At 34.9% G+C, this 20,102-nt stretch overlaps 1 protein-coding gene across 1 annotated transcript; it reads left to right on the forward strand.

Annotated features, from left to right (window-relative positions):
* Positions 1–5,931: 5,931 nt before the first annotated feature.
* LOC115970853 (stress-related protein-like) lies at positions 5,932–18,581 on the forward strand. The gene is made up of 4 exons (XM_031090470.1): positions 5,932–5,993; positions 6,121–6,345; positions 7,756–7,793; positions 18,131–18,581. The coding sequence occupies exons 1-4, from the start codon at positions 5,952–5,954 to the stop codon at positions 18,579–18,581; spliced, it is 756 nt and encodes a 251-aa protein (XP_030946330.1). The 5' UTR covers positions 5,932–5,951.
* The last annotated feature ends 1,521 nt before the right edge of the window (positions 18,582–20,102 follow it).

The following is a 20,102-nucleotide window of genomic DNA, read 5'->3' on the forward strand; positions in this document are numbered from 1 at the left end:
AAGGTAGTTAAAGGCTAAAATGGTAAAAGCCAATCACAACAGGAAGTATATAAAGGACCCTTGCCGTGCACAGTAGGGGCATCAGGGGGACGGTAATAGTAACTAAGAAGGAAAAATCACAACCTTACTATAGGAGTAAGCACCGAGAAAAGAAAAGAAGTTAGAAAAGAATGAGAAATAACAAAAAAAAGTCAGAAAAGAGAGAGTCAGTAAGGGAAAACGGAGAGTGTATGATGGCAGGCATGCACCAGTAGGTTAATCCATTCTCTCTCTCTCTAAAGGCATACTCTTTGCCAGAGGCAAAGGATTCTTTTGGGCAAAAGCCATTTAGGCCCGTTTCCCTTAAAGTGATTAATTTCTATGGTAGGATCTTCCTGAGAGATTATTCTCATTAAGAAAAATGGTTCCCTCCTTGGTCTTGGTCCTATAACATAACTTGGCATGACAGATTGGTCTTTTTTCTTTCTTTGATAATTCATTTCTACCCTATTTACTTCCGTCATTTTCTTTACAAGGTGTTTCTTATTGTTGTGGCCTTCATTTTAATTGGGGATCCTTTATTTATTCTGTCTAATGGCAAAAGTGCTTTCTTTTATTACTATTATTACATCTACTTGCCATAACTCTTCCATAGCAATTCCGCCTTCCAAGGTCATGTGACCAAAATTTGGCAAACGGGGCATAATTTGTGCACAAGCCGGACCAAAGTTAGTTACAATTGGACCGGTCCCAACTCTCTTATCCTGAATATTTGGGCCCTTAGTACAACAGGAGATATTCTAGCCCCAAAATTACAAAAAGGCCCACCACAACTTGTAAGCACATTCTCTTACAAATTTAATGTACTAGGCTTGAAGTATCAGGAGTAATTACGTTAATCGGGCTTGGGCCTTTTTTCGAGTCCTTACACAATTAATTTAGTGAAGATAATTAATTATTTATGAGATCATTCAAGCAATAGATTTATTACAATAATATATTATATTATACTAACAATTGACTGTCATGGATACTCAATAATATATATATTTTTTAAATGGATATTTTTTTTTTTACTTAGTAGAACATTTTTAAAATTGAATTGCATAAAAATATAAAAATATAATAAAAAAGAAATGAAATAAAGGTAAATGGAGGCAAATAGGGGATTAATGCAGTATTTTTATATCCACGTGGACCATGAAAATTCTACTGCTTCCGCGTGGCCTCCACTTTCCAATTCAAGTAATTTTTTTTTAATTTAAAAAAAAAAAACTTTGTTTCACCTTTTAGAGATATGGCCCAATCAATAGAAAAATGACAAGTGTTTCATTATATGTAATAATAATATTTATAAAACACATGTCATTTTCTTATTAGTAATTGGAGCTTTTTATTTTATATAGAGAAAATTTCACTTTACCCACCAGTGGTTTGACCCATTTTAACAGTGCCCACCCGTGGTTTAAAAGTTGTCACTTAACCCACCTGAGGTGACCTCCGTTAGACCCCCATTACCCACCTCTGCCCCTTCCGTTAGAAAATCCCCTTTACTATATAAGCCAATATTAGAACCTAATTAGAACCCTAAAAAAAGAAACGAGCTCTCTCCCTTTCTCTACCTTAGAACCCCCAAAAATCTCCAAACCCATAATCCCTTTCTCTCTATACTTTGATTGCCAAAGTGAAATCCCCGAACACTTGCAAGCAAGGAGGAGGTGTGCTGAAGCTTGGGTTTTCCTCTATATCAGGTATGAAATGACTTTCTAGGGTTTACCATTGTTGTGTTTTTATTCTTTTTCAATATGTAAGGATCGATGAATGTGATTCGGATTAAAGTTTTTCTGTCATAAAATTAGTGGTTTACCATTGGTGTGTTTGTTCTTGTTCTTTTATAGTTGACATTGATGACTGTGGTCCCTAGGAATATTTTGGTTAGATGTATCTTTAGGTTGTTTGTGGTCCCATGGAGACAAATTGTTTAGTTGGTTGTGTTTCTTGTCTCTGACCTCACGTTAAATGGTATTTTATGTGCAACTGAAATTATTTTGCTTTTGTCATTGGTGCCCTTTGTGCATGTGTTGGTTATTTATTTAATTACTGTTGTTTGTGCATGTGTTTTAACTCCTACAGATGGCTGCTAAAATTCGTTTTGATTTTACTGTTCACCATAGTGGGAATTTTGAGTGGAACCCTGGTTTAGAGTATGTAGGTGGTGAGGTATCTACAATGGCTAATGTTGATCCAGATCTACTAAGTCATTTTGAGATATAAGACATTTGTACTGAGGCTAGGGGACCCATTAACAGTAGGATTTATTATTTAATACCTGGTGGTGACTTAGAGCAAGGGTTAAGGTTAATTACTTCAGATGATATGTGACCTACATGTGTGAACTACATGCTGAATGGCCAATGAATGAAATCACACTTTATATAGAACCTGAAGTTGAATCAATTGCTATTGAAGAACCTATAGTTGAACCAAATCAACCAATTGCAATAGACCAGCCATGGGAAATGAATGATGAAGATGATGATACTGAAGTTAGTGAAGAACCTGTTAGATCATTTGTGGTTGAACAAAATGATGTTAGTGAAGAACCTGTTGAGGGTTTAAGGATGGTAGTGTTGGTGAAGCTATGTATGTGGATGACCATGCTATCTATGGACAAACTGTTGGTAGTGAAGATGTTCATGTGGATGAACCTAATTGTCTAGATGAAGGGTACAAAGGACCAGATTATCTCGATGACATATTTGGTGCTCTAAACAATGAGGTGCCCAATATGAGAGAGCATCAAAGAGATACTGAAAATGTAAATGAGGGAGATGGTGTGAGAGAGCCAGTTACAGATAATGGGAAGAGACCAGAAGCTGCTGCTAGTGATCAAGTTGGTGATGATAATGAGTGGGCTGAAAAAGCTCTTGATGATGATAACACTAGGAGCATAAACAGTTCAGAGGATGGGGATGAAAAGGTGAGATGTCCAGAGTTTAATGAGAAGACTGGCATGAGTAACCCTCAGTTATGCAACGGTATGAAGTTCCCAAATGGAAAGGTGTTTAGGGCTGCCTTGAGAGAATATGCAGTGAAAAAGACTGTGGACATTAAGTTCAAGCTTAATGAAAAGACCAAAGTTTCTGTCTACTGCAAGTATGAATGTGATTGGAGGGTATATGCATCATAAATTTCAGGGGAGTTAACCTTCCAAATAAAGACCATAGTTCCAACTTGTACATGTGGGAGGACATTCAAGCATAGCCAAGTCACTTCTACATATGTGGCTAGAAAATACTTGGATGATTTCAACAAAAACCCTGATTGGGCAGTTTCTGGTGTGAAGCATCGAGTTATGTAGGATGTCTCTGTGGACTTGAGCATAAATCAAGTGTACAGAGCTAAGAGGAAAGCTAGAGAGTTCGTACTAGGTGATGAGAGGTTGCAGTATGGGAAGCTTAGGGACTATGCAGAGATGATAAGAGCAACTGATGTGGGGAGTACTGTGATTCTGCAAACTGAGATTACTGAGCTTAACACACAACCCAAGTTCAAGAGAATATATGTGAGATACAATGCACAAAAAGTTGGATTGTTGGGGGGGGGGGTGCAGGCCACTTGTAGGATTAAATGGTTGCCACTTGAAGGGCAAGTTTGGTGGACATATATTATCAGCAATTGCAAGGGATGGGAATGACAATATTTTCCCTGTTGCATTAGGTGTAGTTGAGCAAGAAAACAAGGATTCTTGGGTGTGGTTTTTACAAACATTTGCAGATGATATTGGGAGGCCAGATGAGCTGAATCTAGTGTTCATTTCAAAGAGGCAGAAGGTAATACAATTCACTTGCTTTTTGAGACTGCTGTTTGTTCTTAATCATTACATTTCTGCTTTTGAAAGTTTTATTTTTATTCTTAGGCAGATGGTGTTCATTTTTGTTCTTTGGATGGTTTTTAATTGTATTTATGATAACCAGGGATTGATACCTGCCATGGAGATGTTGTTCCCAATAATATAATTAATAATTAATAATCAATAAGCAGATTAAAAACCGATTAGTATCTTAGTTTGATACTAATAAAAACCGATTAGTATCTTAAGAAATCTGAGATTCAATCCCCGCCTACACTAAAAACCGATTATTATCTTAGTTTGATGATAAAGAGTTATCATTATAAGCAGACTTCATAAGTTGAAACTCTCTTAAAAAAAAATACAAAAATTAAAAACAATACTTACAAAGAAAAACACACTAATACCTGTTCACAAACAAAAATTATCCAAAATCCCAATCTAGATTACAAATTCTAACTAACTCAAGAACTTGACACTTACAGTCTCAAACCCTATACACCCATTAGTACTATCAAAACAACAAAATAAACATACTCTCAACTAACACACGTAAGGATATTTTAGTATGAAAAGAGCTACCAAATTTTGTTTAGAAGAAACCCACCTATGTTATTCTAATGCTATTCTTCTCTCTACTGTCACCACCTTCACAAACAGATCAAAATTCAATACTTACACGTAAAAGTGGTATGGGTTTCACCTTTTCCTTTTCCTCCCAATCAAATATGGATCTTTCAAAATCAAAACATCCATATATATAATTTTTTTACTCTCGAAAATGAACTTGAATGTTTAACATATGAATTTCACTCTATTTAAGAAGCATATACACTTGACACCACTTTTACATGAATACACATAATATACACTTGACACCACTTTTACATGAATACACATAATCCGTACATTTAACAACCGAATTACAATCCAATTTTTTAATTTACAAATTCCTCACATTTATAATTCATCTTGTCCAAACTATATAAAAAATAAAAACTGAATTTGTTTTGTAGTGAACCATTATTTGTCGAACAATGCTATAAATACAAATTTTTTCACAACAGTTGAATTAGTAATAAAACTATAAATTACCGAAGTTTTTGTTAAATAGTTAGTGTTCAAACTTGAACCAAACCCTATTTCTTTAACTTATCTCTTCTACTCTTTAGCTTTTGTAGTTGTCACGTCATCACATGAAATTTTTCTTTGAATTTTTGAGTTTGACTCTCTTGTTTGCCTTCAACGTTTCCAATTGCACAATTGGAATAGAGAAAAATCAAGGGCCCGTTTGGTAGAGCATTTTAGCAACATGTTTTCAGTTTTTAAACAACATTACACGCATTTTCACATATTTTTTCACTCATACATATTTCAAAAAATACAAACAATATTACTTAAACTACTCTACCAAACGGCCCCAAAAAGTGCAAGCAGCCGATTTTTCAAAAGTAAAAAAATTACCGCGATGATGTGGAAAATTGATGGGGTGCACACAAGACACAAAACTAAACCTCGATTGTAGTGCCACATTGCCTTTTGTGCCATGCAGAGAGAATATATATCTTCCTCATCCACAATCCTCGACACGTACCGATAACAGTGCCACCTGACATGTCCACGTGTCCACATCCCACACATCCTCGTCACTCATTACCCACTGTCCACATGTCCTCTCACCCTTCCACGCTTCACATTGGCTGGTTTTAGGGTCTGTTTGGTAGGTAAGCTCAAACTCACATTTTCAGTTTTTAAACAACTTTACACATATTTTCATACACTTTTTTCACCCACATGTATTTTAAAAAATTACAAACAATATTATTCAAACTCCTCTACCAAATGGGCCTTTAATTTTCCAAGTTGAAGCAGCATAGCAAAGTCAAACGACTTGACCCATGTGACCCCACCTCATCTAAAACACGCCACATGGCAACACCTCACACCGTAGCCGTTCGATTTCCCCATGGAGATCTACTTGGATCCCTATTAAAAGGGAATCATTGCAACGCTTGGTCTTCACCGTTTTGTATTGAGCTATTTCAAAAGATTCTCTCAACTCTCTCATTCTAGGGTTTCGTACTTTGTAGAAGAAATCGCATTAGATTTTTTTCCAAAAATGGCAGACTCTTCAGAACCCAGACAGCCATCAGAGACGTCGGTACGATCACTCATCACTGATTCATTCTTGGCTCGTTGCTTTATTTTCTTTACAGCGAAACAGAATATACGTTGAAAATTTTTAGTAATATTATTTTGTAATGTGATTTTTGATTTGGATATTGAAGGTTGAGGAAAATAAGAAAGGGCTGAAGTATCTGGATTTCGTACAAGTGGCAGCGATCTACATCGTGGTATGCTTCTCGAGTCTTTACGAGTACGCAAAAGAGAACGCCGGTCCGCTTAAACTGGGGGTTCAAACCGTCGAAGGCACTGTCAAAACCATTATCGGACCGGTCTACGAGAAGTTCCACGACGTTCCCTTGGAGCTCCTCAAGTTCGTCGATCGCAAGGTACCTAAATCCTAATCACCACACTATTTACGATTTTAACACCCTGTACGTTTTAATTCCTATTCAATATTATATGTTTATTTTTTGAAGTATTGAATAGAAAAAAGCGAGGCGTAAATTATAAACTATGGAAGCAAATAGGAGAAGCTTCGCAAATATGCCACTTCCATTAGTTGTTGATTACTTTTCGCTTAAAGCTGAAGCTAAAAGAAACTTTATTGAAACTTTGAGCATTTTGTTAAATCTATTGTGCTAGTTTTTTTTTTTTTTTTTTTTTTTTTTTACTATTATTATTATTTTGTGCATTTGGATACTGCTTATTTGGCCTAAAAACTGAAAAAAATAAAAAAAAATAATAAAGAAGTTACCGTTAGAGCTTAGGTTACTGTTACTGGTCAGTGCAATAGGTGCTGATTAAAAAAAAAAAAAAAAGTCCAAAACGCGTCTGCGTTTCACGTAGACGCAATCCAAACGTAGAATTTGAAAGTTGTATGAAAAGAATAAGCCTAATTACATTTATAATATTTTTTTTCACAATTATTTAAAAATGATATGTTAATAATGATTTTATAAAATTTGTCGTTGCTTTTACAATGATATATGTTGCGTCAATTAAATTGTAAGGTCAGGAATTGCGGGAAAAATTATAAATATTGTTGTACGTGCAGCATTATATTTTTTAGAAACGAGCTTTCTTATTGAAGAATCCTAGGAACTGTAACATGAAAATGCAAATTTTGTATTGTTTCTTTATTCCAACTTTTTTGTTTGCACTTTTTGTCTTGTTTGTTAATTTTTTTTTTTGTGTAATCATCCAAAATTGTTAGTTTCCTCCGAAATTGCAAGAACAAACCGATTGCGAGAAGATACGGATGTGTAGCCTATTTGTAGGATGTAATTCTCTTTCAAAATTAGTTAAATAATACTAATTTATAAAACTATCTATGCACATTCATTTACATGATTTATTAAATCATTTAAATAAGTTACATTATTGTTAAATGTAGCTATCTAGATTTTGGGAATTTGTGCTGCACCATTTTATACCACAGAAACAAAATACTAGATGCTTTGAGGGTTAATTCTTCAGATTAAAGTCTTTGTTCTTTCCTACTTTCTTTGAATAGAGTCTAGTTTTGTTATCTTGTGCTTGTTTTTCCTTTCCTGTTTTGATTGATCATTATAATCTAAGCTCTTAATTTTTACCACTATAGCACATTTTCAATGCACTTGGATTGACTGTTAATAAAATTTGTTGCCTTCACCAAAAAAGTTAACGGGCATCTTAAATTCTTAATGTGCTTGTTAAGAATGATTCATCGTGAGATCCACCTAATAAAAATTTAGTGTAAATTAATGAGGGTACTGAAATTATTATTAAAGTGACAAGTGACATGCATGTGTTTGCAGGTTGACGAGTCCATGGGCGAGTTGGACAAGCACATACCGTCACTACAAAAAAACGGGGCTATCCCAACATTTTCAAAACCGCTGGGATAGCCCCAAAAGTGCTGAGATAGGGTCAAAATTCCTATCCCGGCGTTTTTTTTCTCGGCACTTCAAACCACCGAGCAGTGAATGTGGGTATAAGGTCGCCGGACCTATACCGGCGCTTTTCAAAAGCGCTAGGAAAGGCATACGCCCTATACCAGCGCTTTTGAAAGCGCTGGTATAGGCCTTTTAAATTATATTTGTTCAAGACCTATACCAGTGCTTTCAAAAACTAATAATCTCATTCCTACAAGAGAGACTAGGTCCCAACCACTCTTTATCATACTAATAATCTCCAGTTATTTGGCAAAGTTGGTCAGATGCCTTAAAAAAAATTAGAGTTGAAAACAGTATTAAGTTTATTAAGAAGTTACTTTTAAAAGGGTATGATATGGTAATCGAAAATTTAATATTTGCCAATCATATGAGTATTTTAAGAAACATGATGAATGGAAAGAGATAAGATAATACTTCTGATCTAGCTTTGTACGGATGGGTATATAATGAGATATATACAAAAGAATACAACGTGAAAACATAATAGGTATCATAGATTGATGTTCTTCCAATACTCATCAGTGCATGATAATTCCATTTTCTGACCTAATCAATATTTGGAGGACATGTGATCAAATTTGAACCAATAACAACTAACCACCTATAATTTGTTGTAAAAATATTGTGAAAATCCTAAATTTTAATTTTTTAAAAATCCCTTCACGTAACCTCATTAACAATAAACAAATTCAAATTAAAAAATTATATTAAACTCAAAATTTTAAATAAATAAATAAATAAGCCTCATGGGCTAGTTACTATTAATTAAATCTTGGTTTTGCTTTGACCGTACTGGACATTGATGCCAAAGATAATAAGAGCTCCGCCTACCATCATCCTATAGCTAGTTACAAATCACAATATTTTATGTCTCTCCATCCTTCCTTCCCCTCTCTTCTACTTCTTTCTCAAATTCAAATAAACCCAATTGTCTTATTTTGCTAAAAGGAAACTAATTCCTGAGTGGCTGTAAAGGCAAAAAGCATATATAACAATCTTTGACTACACTATCAAGAGTAAAGTGAGATATAAAGTTCCTCTCATTAATAATTTATCACACATCACATTTACAAGCTTTTGATGTGCGCGTTTGTGACTCATTTTACTAACAAATTTTGACAATTCTATGTTAATAGAAATGTGAAAATTCCACCACAAAAGTGTCAAAAAGTTTAGCTTTCATATCCAATGTATTAGACTTTCTAATGCCAAAAATGGTGCATGTTTGCCTGGAAAACCCTAATGCCATTTTGGTGATAGAATGGTGATCTAAGCCTGAGGAAATCAGCAAATATAGGACTGTTGAATGAAAAGATCAACAACTTGTTTGCATAAGCATGCAATTATTAGATTTGACAAATTGAACCACAACTAATGTCCTTAGGGGTCTAGCACCATATTATTAACCCTAAAATATGGTGCATCTTATTATTTACTTATTTGTCCAACACAACAAAAAAAAGAAAAAAGAAATCATTTATTATTTGTGATGTCTACTGGCTTTTTTTTTTTTTTTTTCCAACAACAATGTCATTACGTTCAGAAAAATAGAGCGACGGTGTTGAAACACATTTACTTCTACTTTAAAACGCAAAATGATATGTTACTTGAAAGTTCAAAAACGTGTACAAAAACACCTTTGAACGTTTAGACCCTCAAATTACAACTTAATCAATTCAAGCAATATGTCAAACAACTAGTGTGCGGAAACTTAACATATGCTATCATACGAAATTGATTAAATACTATCTAAGCCACAACAGATTAAAATCCACAACAGATAAATAAAAGGCAAAGATAGAGAGGAAGGAAGATGCAAACACAGAGACAACACGCGATGTATTATCAAAGAGGAAACCGAAGCCCTCGGCGAAAAACCTCTCCGCCGCCCTCCAAGCGGTAATCAATCCACTAGAAAATATAGTTGGGATACAAGGACAGCAATAGACCCTCCAAGCCAAATCTACCCAGTGCACCTAAGCCCTCCAAGCTTCTTGCTCCAACGAGGTTGCGCCGAACCTTTTTCTTTTCTAGCTTACCGGATTTCGCTACTAGACCGTAGCATCCGCCATCCTTGGCATCCTCCAATGCTTCCCAAAGCTCCAAAAGCACTCAACACTCTAAATTGGTGTGGGTAGGGTTTGGATAGAAATCTCCTCTCAATAGGTATGACAATGAGAGAGGGAATGAGAAGAGACTACAAGCTCTCTCTAATTGGGTGGGTGTTTTGAAGAAACCTCTCTTAGGGTTTTTCTTTCTGAATAGCCACACATATCTTGTGGGAATGAGGGGTATTTATACTGGTGTGAGAATAGAATACGAAGAGTCAGTTTTTCCAAAAACAGGGTTGGCTGGCGACTTGACCTCGCGACTTGACTGAGTCGCGAGTTTAAGTCGCGAGCTAACTTAATGGCCAGTCTGGATTTTTGTCGTGTAGTGTTCCAGGTGGCGTGACTGTTCAGCTCCCTTGCATGCTCTGCACGTGAGCAACTTTTGGCGGCTTGCAAGCCGCGAGCCACCCGCGAGTCCTAGCCGCGAGTCTCTGCTTCACTACACTGTCTTGAGCATTTCTTTACACTCTCTCACACACTACCCTTACATGATTCCCACCTAAATACAAGGTTTCTAAGTGCTGTATTACAAGCAAATTTGTCATGGAATAAAGCCAACACATGGTTGATTAAATTCAACCTTACATTACTAATATATAAAATTTAATTCTTATAAGGAGATCAACCGTTTGGGCATAGCTTTTGGAACCACAAGTATGTATGTCATGCTTCTCAATTATCGCCAAATGGCCTTTTGGCCACTTTTACAAATCATATTTTCCATGAAAGACATAAAACAAGCACAAAATAAAAATTCAATCTATAGCCAACTAAGAACACATTTTAAAGAAATAACAATCAACACTCCCAATAATGAAAAGTAGACCACCTTATATCACCATGCAAGTCACCCGCTTACTCCAAATCAACAACCCACCACAACAGTAATTTTGACATATAATTATAGAGTAGTAGGATATTATGAAGCATATTTTACTCACCCTTTAGCAACACACTGCCTGCCTCACGAAAAGAGGAACCCAAACTTACAACAAGCTACTAATCTTTCAAAAGCTAAGTCTAAATTATAAACTACTAAGTTAACCAGTGCATAAAGATAAAGTAAAGAAGGTATGAATAGGATGCATCAATTTACTTCCTCAACAACAAAAGTCTGTAGTGAGAATAATAATTATCATCATCATCATATATATATATATATATATATATATTTTTTTTTTTTTTTTTGTGGTTTTTTCATTTTTAGTATATTAGGCTAGGAAGTGTTGACCAAATTATAAAGCCCACATCAGCCATGAACAATATAACATATAATTGATTTAATCTTTTTTATTCAATGAATTAATCCCAATTTAGATTTTTCCCACCATCCAAGCTTCAAGGGGCAAACAAACAACACCGAAACCAGAATTTAACTTTGGTTGAAACAAAAACCGTATAGAATAAACCCACTTTAAACCTACCATAGAAATTATTTCATTTTATCCCTGTGCTAAATTCCAAAATAAAGAGCAAATTAACTTTGGAAGTTCACAGTACATAAACTTCCACATAAAATGAGTTGCACTCACATAACAGAAATTGTAGCAAGAATAATCCTCTATCATTCCTTAAACGTGGATATATAATGCAAATAAAATAAATAAATAAAAAACTACAAACCTGGTTTTATTGCAAATAAAATCACAACTACATTTTTTTTTTCCATACTCAAACCAGTTTTTATATTTGAGAACAAAATCTAAAAACAAAGATTGTAAAAGATGAGAAAGTTGAAAAGGAATGAGGATAGAGAGGAAGTAGTAGTTCATGAGCTACTTAGTAATGCTAGGATAAATATCAAATTAATGGGAAATAATGAAAGTAAATTACTAGGATTTATATATATATATATATATATATCTTACAAGTTCACAATTTCCTTTATTAAACCACATCAATCCTTGATCTCCTTGATTGGCTTAGATTTAAATCCACACTTAAAACACCAATGGTTAATTACACCTTAAGTACTTAATTAAAAGACCAACAACTATATATCTAATAACTTAACCACCTAATAGCCACATATATTGCTTTGTACTTACTTAGTATATAATCATAATACAATTAGCCATTCACTTACTTATACATATATGTAGTCAATTATGCATATCAATTAAAGCATAGTTTTTAGGTTTAATCTAATCTATGATCACTGGTTTTATTGCAAATAAAATCATAACTACATTTTTTTTTCCGTACTCAAACCAGTTTTTATATTTGAGAACAAAATCTGCAAACAAAGATTGTAAAAGATGAGAAAGTTGAAAAGGAATGAGGATAGAGAGGAAGTAGTAGTTCATGAGCTACTTAGTAATGCTAGGATAAATTTCAAAATAAAACCAAACAGGATGTTCACAGCCAGAAATACATACTGACCAATAAAAAGAATTTGACCTACCTTAAGTCTTTAAAACTAGTAATTTTACCTTGGATTGAATCCATACTAGCTGTTGTGGTATGGATTTAATCTCTCTACCTTGGATTGACCATATCCATCTTTACCTCTGCACCCTCTTGGAAGTAACAACCCCTGAACAAAATAGATGGACTTTTAATCTTTTCTCCAACTATAAAAGAAAAAAGGAATAATGAATATGAGGTTAGTAGGTTCTAATGACACTCAAAACTAACCCATAATTAAAGGACATGTCTTGCATCAATAAATATATATACTAACTACCTAACATAAAAAAATTTAGAAAGGATTTGGACCAAATGTCACATAAGAAAATTTATTGTTTGAACTCTTATATAAAGGCAAATCTCATTGTAATTTTAATTTAAAGATGATAGGATGTATGGTCCCCGTTTCTTATTGAATTATAAGTCAAGGAGATCCAATACCAGCAACCATTAATAGGTGTTCAAGCACCCATACCATCAATGTTCAACTAAACCTCATAATTAAAAGGGCCTACTTATCCAGCAAAACTTTAGTTTAGCATCAGCTCAGCATCTTAATTCTTTGTCATTGCTGTCCACCACAATATAAGACCCTGTGTGTTCTGAAAGTAGTGCCTCCACAAGGGACGGATCTTGTCCTGACCCCCGACAACATATACATAAAATTACATTGGATGAAACTCTACCTTTTTTGTCCATTGCAAGAATATCCCATTCTGAAAGAAATTTAATTTTAAGGTGAAGCTAAATAAGTTTGTGATTTTCATGGAACAATAGAGTACTTTAGCTCAATAATCAGGTCCATTAGCCATGGACACTACTATCACAAGTGGTTAAAAATTAAATTCCAAAATAGAGCAAATTTTTGTTAGCACTACTACCACCTACAGTTCCTCCAAAATAGAGCAAACTTTAACCAAAATCAAAAATAAAAAGCCACAAATTCAACTAAACTTTAACCAAAACCAAAACTAAAACCCACACAATCAACCAACAGTTACACAAAAATATACACATAACCTAAACCAAACTTCAACCAAAATCAAAACTAAAAAACTAGAAATTTAACAACAAACTTTAACCAAAATAAAAAATAAAAAGCCACAAAATCAACTAAACTTTAACCAAAACCAAAACTAAAACCCACACAATCAACCAACAGTTACACAAAAATATATACATAAGCCAAACCAAACTTCAACCAAAATTAAAACTAAAAAACCAGAAATTTAACAACAAATATATATATACAAATATTGCTACAAAATAGAAATGAGAGCTAGAGAGACTTACCTTGCTTTGGGTAGGGTTTGTGGTTTTGGGTAGTATTTTTGTAAATGGTGGGTTTTGAGTAAAGAAGAAGAGAGGAGGAGGGGAAGTGGGTTAAGGAAGAGGGAGAGGAAGAGGGAGAGGGAGAGGGTGAGAAAATGTGGGTGAGAGGAAAACTTCTGAAGTAAAGAAGTGGGAGACCAAAAATGAGAGGCCAAAGTGGTGGGAAGGTGAAAAAAATAAGTGGGAAGTCTGAAAATTTTTAAGTGGTACGAGGAACCTATCCCAGCACTTTTGGAAGCGCTGGAATAGGTGGACCCTATTCCAGCGCTTTCAAAAGCGCTAGGACAGGTCTATCCCTGTAAGGGAATGAGTGATCCTATCTCGACGCCTATTCAAGCGCTTCCAAAAGCGCTGGGATAGGTCTATCCCTGTAAGGGAATGAGTGATCCTATCCCGGTGCTTTTGTAAGCGCTGGAATAGGGTCCACCTATTCCAGCGCTTTCAAAAGCGTTGGGATAGACCTCTTTCCATAAGGGAATGAGTGTATGGAAAGAGGCCTATCCCAGCGCTTTTGAAAGCACTGGAATAGGTGGACCCTATTCCAGCGCTTACAAAAGCGTCGGGATAAGATCACTCCAAAAACGCTGGGATAGGTCCCTCGTACCACTTAAAAATTTTCAAACTTCCCACTTATTATAAATAATTCAAATTATAAATAGTAACATAAATAATAATATTTAATATTTTCTTGATTAATAAGATTGAATATAATACTTCAAATTAATAAAATATAATTTAACAGTACAAATTAATAAAATAAATTATATTAAGTAATAAAAATATTTTTTTAATAATTCAATTTAACAAAATTTAATTTAATTTAATACTTCAAACTAATTTAATACTTCAAATTAATAAAATATAATTCCTCACTAAAAATTAGTAAAATATAATGTAATAGCTAAAAAAAATGTAAGATGAGACTCGAGGACCAACAATATTAAAATATAATTTAATATTTTAATTGGGTTGGGTATATAAAACCCATTTACTCATTAAATCCCAATTAACTAATTGTTTCTAACCCAAACCCAACCCAACCCAATTATTATGGGTAAACCCCAACCCATCCAATTACCCAATTATCAAAATTACCAAAATGCCCCTAAAGTGTAAATGACCAAAGTACTCTAAAATTTTCAAAAATGACTAAAATATCCCAAAACCTCAAAATTACCAAAATAACCACAAAATCTACAAAATAACCAAAATACCCCCCGAAACCCAAAAAATGACCAAAATACTCCTGAAACCTAAAAATTACCAAAATACCCCCAAAACCCATCAAATGACCAAACTAACCCCAAAACCAAAAAAATTACCAAAATACCCCCGAAACCAAAAAAATGAGCAAAATACCCCCGAAACATAAAAATGACGAAAATACCCATGAAACCTAAAAAATGACCAAAATACCTCTGAAACCAAAACATGACCAAAATACCCCCAAAAACCCTAAAAAATGTCCAAAATACCCCCGAAACCTAAAAAATGGCCAAAATAACCTCGAAGCCTAAAAATTAACCAAAATAACCCTGAAATCTAAAAATGACCAAAATACCTTCGAAACCTTAAAAATGGCCAAAATAACCTCGAAGCCTGAAAATTGACCAAAATAACCTAGAAACCTAAAAATGATCGAAATACCCCCAAAATCTTAAAAATGGCCAAAATTACCCCGAAACCTGAAAATTGACCAAAATAACCTAGAAACCTAAAAATGATCGAAATACCCTCAAAATCTAAAAAATGACCAAAGTACCCTGAAAGCCTAGAAATTAACCAAAATAACCCCGAAATCTAAAAATGACCAAAATACCTCTGAAACCTTAAAAATGGCTAAAATAACCTCAAAGCCTGAAAATTGACCAAAATAACCTAGAAACCTAAAAATGATCGAAATATCCCCGAAATCTTAAAAATGGCCAAAATAACCCCAAAGCCTGAAAATTGACCAAAATAACCTAGAAACCTAAAAATGATGGAAATACCCTCAAAGTACCCCTAAAAGCCTAGAAATTAATTGAAATACCCCCTGAAACCTAAAAAATGACCAAAGTACCCCTAAAACCTATATATGACCAAAATAACCCCTAAACCTTAAAATGACCAAAATATCATCGAAACCTAAAAAATGACCAAAATACCCCGAAACCTATAAAATGACGAAAATGCCCCTTAAACCTGTAAGTCGATAAAAATACACCCTAAACCTAAAAAATTACCAAAATCCCCCCTACAACTAAGAAATGACAAAAATACTCCCTAAACATAACAAATGACCAAAATACCCCCTAAACCCCTATTTTGGTAATTTTAGAGGTTTTGGGTGTATTTTGTTCATATTATAGGATTAGTGGTATATTCGTCATATTAGATATTTTGAGGGGTATTTTGGTTGTTTTATAGGTTTAGAGGTATTTTGGTCGTTTTAGGGGTTTTAGTGTATTTTTGGTAATTTTAGAGGTTTCAGGTTGTTTGTGGCCATTTTTGAGGTTTTGGGTATATTTGGGTCATTTCAAAGGTTTAGGGGTATTTTCATCACTTTATAGGTTTGAGGGTATTTTGATAATTTTTTAGGTTTCAGGAGTATTCTAGAAATTTTTTAGGTTTAGGGGGGTATTTTGGTCATTTTTAGGTTTTGGGATTATTTTCGTCAATTTTTCGACTTCGGGGTTATGTTGGTCATTTTTTAGGTTCTAGGGGGTATTTTGGTCATTCTATCGGTTTCAGGGGTATTTCGGTCATTTTTTGTGTTTTTGGGGTATTTTGGTAATTATTAGGTTTCGAGGGTATTTTGGTCATTTTTTGGACTCTGGGGGTATTTTGGTCATTTTTTTGGATTTTGGGGGTATTTTGGTCATTTTTTAGGTTTCAGGGGGTATTTCAGTCATTTTTTATGTTTTGGGGGGATTTTGGTAACTTTTAGATTTTGGGGGTATTTTGGTCATTTTTTGAGTTTCAGGGGTATTTTGGTCATTTTTTGGATGTCAGGGGTATTTTGGTAATTTTTAGGTTTTGGTGGTATTTTGGTCATTTTATCGATTTCAAGGGTATTTTGACCATTTTTTGTGTTTTGGAAATTTTTAGGTTTCGAGGGTGTTTTGGTCATTTTTTGGACTTTGGGGGTATTTTGGTCATGTTTTTGGGGTTTTGGGGTATGTTGGTAATTTTTAGATTTTGGGGATATTTTGGTCATTTTTTTTTGTATTCGAGGCGATATTTTGGTCATTTGATAATTAACAAATCCTTATAGGTGATTTTTACAGGTTTCAAAAGTATTTTGGTCTTTTTTAAGGTTTCGGGGGTATTTTAGTTATTTTTAGATTTCGGGGGTATTTTGGTCATTTTTTTAGGTTTCGGAGGGTATTTTGGTCATTTTTTGGGTTTTAGGGGGTATTTTAGTTATTTTTAGGTTTCAAGGGTATTTTAGTCATTTTTGGGGTTAGGGGGTATTTTGGTAATTTTTAAGTTTTTGTGGTATTTTGGTCATTTTTTGGGCTTTGGGAGTATTTTGTAGTTTTAGGTTTCGGGGGTATTTTGGTCATTTCTTAGGTTTGGGGGTATTTTGGTCATTTTTTTAGTTTCAAAAGTATTTTGGCATTTTCTAGACATTTAGATTTTATATTGTTTATTTAAATTTTAGATGGGTTTTAGTGGGTATTAATGGGTTTATCCTTTAAGAACAATATAATTAAATAACCAAAAATACACTATAGGTGACCTATCCCAGCACTTTTGGAAGCGTTGGAATTGGGTGAACCTATTCCAGCACTCTAAAAAGCGCTGGGATAGGTCTTTCTCCATAAGGGAATGGAGAGATTTGTCCCAGCACTTTTAAAAGCGCTGGAATAGGGTAACCTGTTCCAACGCTTTCAAAAGCGCTAGGATAGGTCTCTTCATTCCCTTATGAATAAAGGCCTATCCCAGCGCTTTTGGAAGCGCTGGAATAAGGTCAACCTATTCCAGCGCTTTCAAAAGCGCTGGGACAGGTCCCTCCATTCCCTTATGGAGAAAGACTTGTCCCAGTACTTTTGAAAACCTATTCCAGCGCTTTCAAAAGCGCTGGAATAGGTTGACCCTATTCCAGCGCTTCCAAAAGCGCTGGAATAGGTTGACCCTATTCCAGCGCTTCCAAAAGCGCTGGGATAAGCCTCTCTTAATAAGGGAATGAAGAGACCTATCGTAGTCCTTGTGGAGAAATACCTATCCCAGCGCCTTTTAAAGTGCTGGAATAGGTGGACCCTATTCCAGTGCTTTTAAAAGCGCTGGGATAGGTCTTTCACTATAAAGGAAATTAGTAACCCTATCCCAGGCTTATCTATTACGGTGGTTTGTAAAAACGCCGGGAAAAAAACGCTGGGACAGGACGATTTTTTTTGTAGTGCATCACTGGTGAAGCAAGCATCAAGCAAGGCCTTGATAGTGGTTCACAAGGTGCCAGAGGTGGCTCTAGCTGTGGCTTCGGAGGTGCAGCGAGCTGGCGTGGTTGACACAACAAAAAGCGTCTCAAGGACCATTTACACCAAGTATGAGCCAACAGTTAAGGAACTATACACAAGATACGAGCCAGTGGCTGAGCATTACGCTGTATTGGCTTGGCACTCGTTGAATTGGCTCCCACTGTTCCCTCCAGTGGCTCACATAGTTATCCCCATGGCTTCTTACTGGTCTGACAAGTACAACCAGGTGGTTTGCCATTCAGCACAGAGGGGATGTGCTGTGGCAACATATCTGCAGTTGATTCCCAAGGAGAAGATAGTTAAGGTTTTTAAAGAGGCTGATAGTGGGCCCTCTGTTACAACCAATGGTGAAGCTATTGCCGTGTCACAGTGACTTCCGTTGATTGGTTTTGGGTTTAATCAATGGCATCATGATCATAAAATTCTTAAAAGGGGTTGCATTGCATAAGGTTTTGTCTTGTCTGGTAGATTGTAGTTACTCTTTTTTACGTCTGCTAAACCTTTTTTTTGAACTGTTGTAATTTTGGGGACTCGTAGATTCCTTTGAGCTATCAGCTATGTGATTTTGGTCTGAACTGTGGAATGTAGCTATGGCCTATGTGATTTTGGTCTTTTTTTTCTATTGTTTTTCCATTTGGTTCCCATTTTTTTTTTTTAAATTGTTTGTTTTCTTATATTTGGTTAAAAATACTTTAAAAAGAGAAATGTTTCATACACAACATTTTCACAACATGAAGTTTATTGTAAAAGTGTTGAAAAAATATTATGAACATGGTATTTCTTTTTTCTAAAATATCACATTTTCTAAAGAACAAAACTTAGGTACAATACCTTAGGTGCTGTTCCTTAAGTTCCCCTCTTAAGATTTACCCATATGACTACTTAACTAAAAAATGCACTTTTATCTCATGAGAAAAAATCTACATGGCAGAATCTTAGAAGGGGAACCTAAGAAACAGCACTTAAGTACTGGCTAAATCTTAAAAGGAAAATCTTAAAAGGGGAACTTAAGGAACAACACTTAAGTACTAGCAGAATCTTAAAAGAAGAGCCTAGGGAACAACATTTAAGTATTGTACCTAAGTCTTGCTCTTTTCTAAAAGATTAATTCTTATTATGCTACGAATGTAGCATTGCCACATATTACCCTCCTAGAATTTTAAGCTACATCGTAACATTGATTAGCACACACATCATCTCCATAGCTAAAACGCCCACAATATGCTACTCGCCTCACTTAAACACCAACATCGACCAAGAGGGTGTGATCTAATGAAAATGTTATTAAGGTGGGGAATGAAATGGTTGGTTGTATTATTAAGTTTTAAAAGAAGCACTTAGAGAATCTAAAGGATGTAGACTACCAACTAAAAAGACAATGGTGGAATGGGGAGGTTTCTTGACTGTTTTTTTTTACCCTCCAATGGATAAATATGGTTTTTTTTTTGGATCAGGATAAGTATGGTTTTTTACTACCAAAATAAAGCAAAAGAGATTGGCTATCGCCTTATAGCCATAGTGTCATACCTATCTCTTTCTTCAACTACTGAAACAAAGTCAAGAATGATGGAGAGGCGACATGCCCAATTGAAATACAATAAAAGCCCATTGAATAAAGTTGAGGACCATTATCTAGGAACAAAAGAAACATACCACCATGTACTATTGCTTAATTAGCCCAAAATATCTTCCATAGACTGAACTAGAGCTAATGATCCACTACATTCTTCAAAGGCCTAAGCATTGCACCTCCATCGAGTGTAACACTGCAAGCCCTCCTCAACACCACACGAGGCTGTAGACAAAGCATCTTCCAAAAAGGGTTTCCAACTTCCCATTATCCTTTTGCTTAACCCACCCACAACCTTAAGGGTTCATTTGATTAAGAAATTAG

This window comes from Quercus lobata, chromosome 12 (genome assembly GCF_001633185.2).
Source record: "Quercus lobata isolate SW786 chromosome 12, ValleyOak3.0 Primary Assembly, whole genome shotgun sequence".
Lineage (NCBI taxonomy): Eukaryota > Viridiplantae > Streptophyta > Magnoliopsida > Fagales > Fagaceae > Quercus > Quercus lobata.